This window comes from Cicer arietinum, chromosome 3 (genome assembly GCF_000331145.2).
Source record: "Cicer arietinum cultivar CDC Frontier isolate Library 1 chromosome 3, Cicar.CDCFrontier_v2.0, whole genome shotgun sequence".
NCBI classification, from domain to species: Eukaryota; Viridiplantae; Streptophyta; class Magnoliopsida; order Fabales; family Fabaceae; genus Cicer; species Cicer arietinum.
In genome coordinates, this window is record NC_021162.2 from 64,149,560 (window position 1) to 64,159,525 (window position 9,966).

The window sequence follows — 9,966 nt, forward strand, 5'->3', positions numbered from 1 at the left end:
TTTGATAATTTGATTATTTCGAATGAGTTTAAAGTGAATGAAAGTGACAAATGTATTTACTACAAATATGAAAATGACATTTGCACTATCTTATGTCTCTATGTAGACGACTTACTCATATTTGGTTCAAACATTCATGCTGTGAATAATGTGAAATCATTGTTGAGCAACAACTTTGATATGAAAGACCTCGGAGAAGCAAGTGTAATCCTCAGAATCAAGATTACTAGGTCAGAAAAGGGAATTTCTTTGGATCAATCGCACTATATTGAAAATATCATAAAGAAATATGATTACTTTGACTGTAAACCTGCTTGCACACCATATGATCCAAGTGTGAAACTTTTCAAGAACTCTGGTGAAGGTGTTAGACAAACTGAATATGCGAGCATCATTGGCAGCCTCAGGTATGCCACTGATTGTACTAGACCCGACATTGCCTATGTCGTGGGATTGTTGTGCAGGTTTACTAGTAGACCTAGTATGGAGCATTGACACGCTATCGAAAGAGTCATGAGATACCTTAAAAGGACCATGAGTCTCGGATTACATTATCAAAGATTTCCTGTCGTTCTTGAAGGATATAGTGATGCTGATTGGAACACCTTATCAAATGACTCCAAGGCAACTAGTGGCTATGTTTTCAGCATAGCCGGTGGTGCTGTATCATGGAAATCGAAGAAACAGACAATATTGGCTCAATTCACTATGGAGTCTGAAATGATAGCACTAGCTAATGCTAGTGAAGAAGCAAGCTGGTTGAGATGCTTGCTAGCAGAAATCCCTTTATGGGATAAGTCGTTACCAGCTGTGTTGATCCACTGCGATAGTACCGCGGCTATTGCAAAAATTGAGAATCGTTATTATAACGGTAAGAGACGACAAATACGTCGTAAGCACAACACAATTAGAGAATTTCTTTCTAAAGGAGTTGCTATTGTGGATCATGTACGCACTGATGAAAATTTAGCTGATCCTTTGATGAAAGGATTAACTAGAGAGAAAGCCCAAAATACATCCAAAAAGATGAGACTATTGCCTATAGATCAATGAGTCACTTATGATGGTAACCCGACCTAAAAGACTGGAGATCCCAAGAATTAGGTTCAATGGGTAATAACAAGTCATAGTGATATGAGATGAACATGATATGTTTTATATGAGAAGCATGATTCTTGAAGCGAAAAAAGGATGAGATAATAGAAACTCTTAATGAGATCTATACTCTATGTGAAGTGGGGTACTTAGCTACAGGAGTACTCTTGATAGACTCACCTACGTGAATGTGGAAGTGGGGGCCGCTTCCTATGGAATTTCGAGGCAGAATTCCTAGAGCGTTCACTAGACTGGGATACACGTGCATGGCCCTTAATGCACGGGCTTTTTAGAATACACCTAATGAAAAGGTTGTGTGTGGGTTTGATGTCTGAGATAGAGTTCAAGACTACGAGTCACTCTTGTTGAATCTGAATCTTACTCGCTATGCAAAGGTTCAAGTCGAAAGACACTTTTGTTTATGCACAATCTTATAGAAGCGTCTGACGCTATTCAAAAACATATTTTTTAAATTCAAGTGGGGGATTGTTGGAAATGATGATGCCTTTTATGAAAAATGCATTGGAAATAATGATGGCATTTATGAGAGCTAGTGATGTTGTGAATTGAAAAAATTGAGAAGTCCCACATTGGAGTGATACCACACACTAGTAGGGTATATAAGGTGGAGGTAATGAACTTGGGATGGGCCCCAAGGGGCACCCCAATTTTGTGAAGGAGGGAGAACGCAAGCTAATTGATCACCACACACGCGCGCGCCGCCGTCCATCCGGCCTGGCCTGGCTTGGCTTTTGCTTTGTGGTGTATTATTATTTTTCCTGAAAATTAATTAATCAATTTTAATTAATTATCTGATTACTTGCGTTCCATCTCTAATTGAAACGTTAATTACGTAACTGCCTTCCACCTAGTCATATATGATCCAGTCATCATCCCTGATTTCGTGCGTCTGTTTTGCCCGGTCAAAACCCTAATTTTGGTCTCACGTTTCCTTGTTGTCCGGTCAAAAGTCAGAGTCAATTTTCCTAATTTTGGGGCGCACGTTTCTGAGAGCACTACTTGGAGCGCACGTTCTGGTGATCCATGGATCTCTCAGATCCAGTTGTGATTTTTCTCTATAAATAGAGGGTTCTCCCCAGTTGGAAAATCACACCAAAAGCACTCCGCATCTGAGGCTTTTCTCTCTTCTCCCCCTTCTTACTCCTTCATCTATTTCTTCCTTTTCGAGTGGCCATTGTGCCATATTACGAGTGTCAGTCGAAAGACTGCCATACTACGAGTGTCAGTCGTAAGACTGCCATATTGAAGATGTAATTCTAGAACGGTTTTCTACAGTGCAGTAGAACTCCGAATACAGAGTATATAGGCTGTTTTATCCTGGGGACTTCGTGGTTGATAGTCTGCCTTGCACAATTTTGGACAGTGCCTCGAAACATCTTAAAGAGAGCGACCTAGTCCGCGACTCAACCCAGTAATACTTTCGGTGGCATAAATTGTTTTCAACTGTTTTCGATTTTCAAAAACAACAATTATCTTAATGAATAAAAACTTAAACGTCATTATAACTAAAAAATGAATTTTGATAGAAGGTAAAATATGCACATCTGACAAAACTTTTAATATTTTGAGTTTTAAATTATCTATCATTATATAAGTGGTTAATGATTTATATTATAATCCCTTCTTTGGTGTCATAAATAGTTTTTTAATTATTATCTTGCCCGTGTATTTTCCTTTTATGTTTTGGTATATTAAGTTGAAGTACCTTATGCGTTCTCAATTTAACATAATGTTTTCATTTTCGGTTTAAAGGAAAACAACACACTACATATCAACGTTTTCATATTATAGTTTTTATTCGATAAGTAGTATATTTCATTTTTGTATAAAAACAAGAGTATTTCTTTATGCTTAAAAAAAGTATATTTATTTAAAATTATTTATTGGACCAACATTGCTAGTAACCATTTTCACACATTCTAGGATGGGTAAAGGAGACATGCAATGAGTGAGTTTTTTAGAAGAAAAAATGGGACATTCAATGTTCAATCATGTAGGGTCTGTAATATATAACTTTTAACTGCTTTAATTTTATTTTTTCCTTTGCATTATTTTATGGCATTAGGCACCAATATATTCGAAGAAGAAAACAGAACCACTCATCAAAGGAAATATTTACATAACAAGAGAAAGCCCTCCATCGGTGTATGATGTATATCTTGAGCATTTTGAAAGAGATTTCAATAATTTTCTAAAGTCACGCTATGAGGAATTAGCATTGGATGGTGTGATGGTATTAACTTTCGTTGGAAGAGAAAACAATGGTGAAATTACTTCTTATGAAGTACTTGGCATGGTACTCAACCAGATGGTCCAAGAGGTACAATGATTGATATATACATGTTTGATAATTTAATTACCATGAAAGTTTAAACACTTAAATAATACACACTTTAGTTTTACTTTTAACCCATGAGCCGTTGTGAATTATTAGTGAAAACTCAGGTTTTAAACTCTTATTTGTAATAACTTTTACTCATGTTTTACTTACTTCACACTTGGAGATTTCTTTCATGCTAAAAAATGGTGTTAACGCATATTATAATATTTTTAGTTTTATTTTTTGAAATTTAGTGATTCAAGATAGAATAAAGTTACATTTATCTCATAAATGCATTTAATGTGATAAAAGGTTGCAAAGAGATTAATATATTAGAATATAAGATTGAACTTGCAATGGATCTTTTATCTGTACATAATGTATCTGTTTTTTATCGTTAAACTCATTAGATCAATAAAAAAAAATACAACTATAATTAAATTGTTTGTTGCATTATCATACATTAGAGTTTAGTTGAGTATAGTATGATATACCCAACAATCATTCATGTGAAATCACGTCATTATTTTATATTTAATTAATAGTTAAATAATTTAAATTTTAAGATAATTTTGTGTTAGATGTATTGATATCCAACCAAACTTAAATATACATGATAATTTTTATCTAATTTATATCATTATATAATGGAATTAATTGTTATACACGTACCAAAATGAAAATTAAATTTTGCTTTTTGTTATAAGAATTTCTTTTAATTATTTGCAGGGTTTAGTTGAAGAAGCCAAATTGGACTTGTTTAATTTACCTATATATCATCCCACTATAGAAGAAGTCAAACAAGTTATTAAGACACAAGGATCTTTTACCATCAAAACATTGAAGACTTTTAAAATAGGTTGGGATGCAAATCTAAAAGAAGATATGAATGATTATGTTGTTGATAGCAAAATGACAGGGGAGTTCATAACTAAATACCATAGAGCTGTATTTGAATCTATTTTAATAGCTCAGTTTGGTGAAAATATTATTGACGAATTGTTTTCAAGGTTTGCAAAACTAATTGAACAATTTATTGAGTTAAAGTCACCAGATTTTACTAATATAGTATTGTTCATGACCAAAAACTCTTGAAAAAGATAGCTAGAGTGAATGTTGTAATATTAATATAAATTAGAATAAAGAATAAAGATATTTCTAACGGCATCAACAATAAATAAAGAATAAATTTATTTGGTTAGGTAAGTGTTAGTCAAAGTGAATACATATGATATAATTACAAATATTTTAATGTGAGATCATTAGAATGTGAATATTTGTTTTCTGTATTTTTGTTAGTAAATGAGGTTGAATTATACTCATTTTAATTAATAATTGACTTAATTATATTTGTAATTTTGTTTTTGTGTTCGTTAAATTTTGTTTTAATTTCTTTATATATTAAATAATTTATTTCTTTACATTACTAGCTCATTATAATTTGACATATGAGCACAAATAATTTTTTTGTATATTAATATTAAATAAATCTTTTTACTATAACTTTTATATATATAGTTTTTTAATTATACAACTTGATATCTAAAGAGTTTTGATATATAAATAGCATTATACAGTTAATTTTAATAAATATTATAGTGATATTCATGTAAATAAATTAGAAAAAATTATTGATCAACACATTAATAGTATAAGTAAATGTGTAAGTGAAAGAAAAAATATACTTTTTATATCAATAAAAAAGATAAAATAATGTCTTAAATGTATTAGGGGTATAAAGTATAGGTGGCGGGTAGATAGTAAAAACTCCTAAGACATATCAAAGTAACTTAAAGTCATTTGCATACTCAAAGCCCAATAACTAGCTTCTTATGTGACAACCCATTATGGTACGTATTAGCTAGGAAGAAAACTTTATCATCTAACTCTATATTTATACTCTTACTTCCACATTAATTTTATATAAATTATTTATGTTTTAGAACATCCATTTTAAAAAATTCAAAATTTTTAACCGAAAATTATTTTTTAAGTTTTCTACAATTTTTTTGTATTTCAATTTTTTTTTGAAGTATTTTGAGATATAAATGTACTTCAAAAAATTTGAAATTTGTGTAAGAAATTTTTTTCTTCAAGTTTTTCGAAACATTTGTGTTCTAGAAAAATAAAATAAAAAAATTAAAAATACAATTATGTTTTTAAAAATTCAAAATTTACTTTTAATTTTTTTTTAAGTTTTTCAAAATACCAATATGTACTAAAAAATATAAAGTTTGAATTTTTTAAAAAGAATGAAATAAAATAGAATTATTATTAAAATGTGAGACATGAATATAAATGTAAGTGTAAAAGTGTAAAATTTTTAACTAAGTGTCACTCCAACTCGAGGGTCTCCTATTCTCCTTGCGAATAGAAAATGGATTTTGAATATCTAGGCCCAGATCAAAGAGATTCAAACACTCCTAAATTTGTAAAGTGAAAGTACATATTTCATAAATAAATAAATAAAACAAAACAAAAGGATGTCGCACCGCACATTAATAAAAGCAGTTAATCTTATTCAATTTATACAAAGAAAAAAAATTAGTTATACTTTTTTTTTTATTTGAAAAATAATAATTATATTTTATAAATTGTTCTTCATGAGAACTTGCTCAACAAGAAAATTGAGATTTCGAAAGAAAAAAAAAAACAAAATCTAAATTAATGAAAATGTATTGTAAAGCTTACCTTTCTTTAAATTGTTCAAGAATTTTTTTACTTATCTTTACTCATATCACATATTTTAGTAAAAATCTCATTTTATTTAAAAAAAAAAACAAAAAACAAACTAAAATGTAATACAGTTGAATTTTTCTTAGTACCGTGAAATTTAATTAAAATTTTCTTAGTGTTGGGAATTAGATTTTCTTGGTATAAAAAATTTATGTGTTTTGACAAATTTAAATTAAATTTTTTTTATAGAGATCTTTAAATTTAATTTTGAAAACACAACTTAAAGATGGTGGAAATGGAATATCATTTTTTTTAAAAAAAAGGTGGTTAAATTGGTAGTTTAAGTAAAGACCTAAATAGGTAAAAGGTCATTGCAAATTATAATAACTTTAACTTTAATTTCTGTATAATATTTTTCTTTTAGTTTAGTTTTTTAATTTTAAAATACTTTTTATTTAGTAATTTCTTATTAACTTTCGCAAGTGCACAATTTCATGTAAATTTTTGCTAAAAGTGTACATAATTTGATTACGTGGCTTATATTATAGAAGTTATTGAATTGTCATTATTCACTATTAAATACTTATTAATTATTTATTAAAAATTAAAAATAGAAACCGTCTTCCACCGGCGCCGCCGACTTCCTCCATCTCACCTCAAACGGCGCCGACGCCCTTCGCGAACGATTTTTACTACTTTTTTTAAGTTCATTTTTTTTGGGTATGTGGCTAAATCTTCGTATATAAATCTTGCTACTTTTTAAAGTTTCATATTGTTTTTGGTCTGTTGCTAAATCTTCCCACTTTCTATTTCTTTCCCTCGTTTTCCTCTCAACTCAAGCCTTTGCGTTTTCCAATTTTTTTGCTTTGCCAGCGTTTGAAACAGATCTGGTTCAAAAGCTTTTTCCAAACGCAATTTGGAGTCTCTAGTTAGGCTTTTTTTTGGGTGTCATATGTGAGAGTAGAACGAATTTGAAGAGGAGAAGAAGAAGAAGAGTTGAAGAGAGAGTTATTAATTGATTAAAACAAATCTTAATAAAATAATTATTTTATGTTTTTAATAAATGATTTAAAAAGATTAATGAGTGATTAATATTGGAGAATGGGAAATCAAGGTAAAAAATTATAGTCATACACGCCACATAATTAATTTATATTCACTACAGCAAAAAAATTTAATAAAAGACTAAATTAAAAGTGTTTTGACAGTGTAAAATTAAAATTATTTTTTTAAAAGAAATTAAAATCAAAATAACTCCAATTTTAAGAAGACTTTTATTTAAGCATTATTAAATAAAATCTGGGATAGATAGTGGTATAATGTTTTTCATCAAGTTTGACCGTTGATTGACCTGCTTTTGGACTTCCCTTCTCCAATGAGTGCTCGGTAGCTTTTTTAACACTTTGAGTGAATAATAATAATAATAATAATAATAATAATAATAATAATAATAATAATAATAATAATAATAATAATAATAATAATAAAATATTTATTGGTGATCTGATAAAAAAAAAAGAGAGAGAAAAAAAATAAAGTATTATATGTGTAGAAAGGAACTATATATATATTGCAAATTTTGACAGAAAAGAGACAGAACACTGTTGAACTAAAAAAAGACAGAACAGTAGTAATTTACAAGTGCAACCAAATCAACATCATATTGACGATATGATTCATTCGTACTCTTGTTACCCAAAAAAAGTACCCCTTGCGCTTGTCTCCACGGAGACAGCACGCAACACAACACACAAAACTTACTGCAACGTAAAACACTTTCTTTACATACTATTATTACACCAAAAACAGTAACAAATTTTCATGCCCATAACGTAACACAATTTCCCCATTCGCAAATATCATCAAATATGTCCACAATTAACAGTTTACACATTCAGCAGCTCCACAAATGTTGAAAACAACAAACACTCTTACAAAAACGAAAACTCTCAACAATGAAAAGTAAACAGTGAACCATCTAGACTTTAAATTGCGGTCCACAATCACAGCTGCAATAATAATGTATATTTTGAAGTCTCCGTAATAGCAATACAATTGCAATTTATACATCATCCATTATATTTTTCAGCATTTTCTTAACTGCAATTTAAAACCATCGATCTTTCTTAATAGAAAAATGAAGAACTCCCGAAATCAAAAACATCCACATTTTCTGTACCCAACATTTGTATATTGTTATGCAAGTTATAACAATCTGGTGCTAGATTATTATTCTGCTCCCAATAATAATACCCATCATCACCACCGTTGAATGCATTACCCTGATCATAGCACGTGGAACTATTAATATCCGGTGGCAATGGAGGAAGCTCTATGCTGTTGGTGTTGTTAATATTGTTGGTAGCAGTAGAACTACTAACATCATCGTTAAAAAAAACTTGTTGGTTAAAATGGGAATTTCCATTATTGTTGTTTTTAAAACTAGCCTCCAACGTGGCAACAGGAAGTTGAGGAGGAATATTATTATATTTATTTAAATAATTATTATTTTCCTCCCCGTAACCGTAACCGTAAGAAGAGGAAGTTATAACAGAAACCGGGTTACAATTAACAGGAACCGGGTCGGGTTGAAGAACGAAGGAAAGGTCATGCACATTATGATGGTGAAAAGTTTGTTGCGGTTGGTCGGGTGAGAGGATAGGAGTAACGGAAGAACCGGGAGGGGTATCAGCGTAAACAAAATTGGTTCGAGCACGTGAACCACGCATGGCACGTGCGGCTCTATCGTAAGCTAAAGCGGCTTCTTCGGCTGTGTCGAATGTTCCTAACCAGTGTCTTTCTTTCGTAGAAGGGTCTCTAATCTCGGCTGCGTATCTTCCCCATGGTCTTCTTCGAACTCCTAAGTACCTACCTCCCCATGCCGTTTGTTGTTGTTGTTGTTGTTCTTGGGTTGTCGTTTCACTTGTTGTTCCTGTCGTTTGCTTCTTTTTACCTTTTGAAGGGTTCATTGTATAGAAACAAAGGTTGGTGGTTATGAGATAGAAAAATAAGATGATTTGGAAGATAGCTTACAAATGGAATGCAAGAGGTTTTTAGAGTATAGTACGAGTGGTTTTTGTTTTTTGTTGTGGGGAGTTTTGCATGTTAATCCATGGTTTAAATAAGAGAGACCCTGGTTGTTTAAATTGTCATTTTTACCCTTGCTTCTATGGAGAGTGTTGACACGTGCTGTTTTTTGTTTATTATTATTTTTTTGGTTGAAAATTATCCACACATATTACAATGAGTTTATATGTAAGCTTCATCATAATCTGCTTCACTGGTCTCATAATAATTGAGTAATCTTTTTTTTTTTTCTTCTTTTTTTTCGACGAATAATTGAGTAATCTAATCTATCATAAAAGGGAAAAGGAACAATCAAAGGGGAGCAACACAATCCAACTCTTCAAAGGGTTTCAATTTTCATCCATTTACAAATTGTGTTTTAGCATGTAAAATATGACTTTTTTTATATTAAAAGTTATATTATATCAAATATTTTTATTTATAATTATAATTTCATTTAAATTCTAACCTTGGTAAGGAAATATTATTTATTTTGTAAGAAGTAAATTTCAACTATCAAATAATGGAAAAGAATGATGCGCGAACATAATTAATTAATTAATATTTAAATTTTATTTTTTTCTAACCATTATTTAATTAATAAATAAAAATTAATTAAAAACTATTTTAATAAATGTCCGAAATAGAATTTTTTAAATGATTCGGTTTTAACTAGAGTTTATCTACCGTTTCAATCTATTCCTTTATTTTATATGTAAATGTTATTTAATTAAGGAGTAAAAAATATAATTAATTAATTGTATATATAGTGGGTGCGTGGCATAATT

At 30.1% G+C, this 9,966-nt stretch overlaps 2 protein-coding genes across 2 annotated transcripts in view; one reads left to right on the forward strand and one right to left on the reverse strand.

Moving 5' to 3' along the window:
* Positions 1–4,708, forward strand: part of LOC101515408 (probable caffeine synthase MTL2) — a 10,431-nt gene extending 5,723 nt beyond the window's left edge. Inside the window, exons 3-4 of the mRNA XM_004493042.4 lie at positions 3,182–3,436; positions 4,166–4,708. Of these exons, the coding sequence (XP_004493099.1) occupies positions 3,182–3,436; positions 4,166–4,531 (621 nt within the window). The 3' untranslated portion in view covers positions 4,532–4,708. The remainder of the gene's footprint in view (positions 1–3,181; positions 3,437–4,165) is intronic.
* Positions 4,709–7,729: 3,021 nt separating this feature from the next.
* On the reverse strand, positions 7,730–9,192 carry LOC101506937 (uncharacterized). Its single transcript, XM_004493280.4, has one exon. It carries the CDS (start codon positions 9,079–9,081, stop codon positions 8,239–8,241), a length of 843 nt encoding a protein of 280 aa, XP_004493337.1. The 5' UTR covers positions 9,082–9,192; the 3' UTR covers positions 7,730–8,238.
* Between the last annotated feature and the right edge of the window lie 774 nt (positions 9,193–9,966).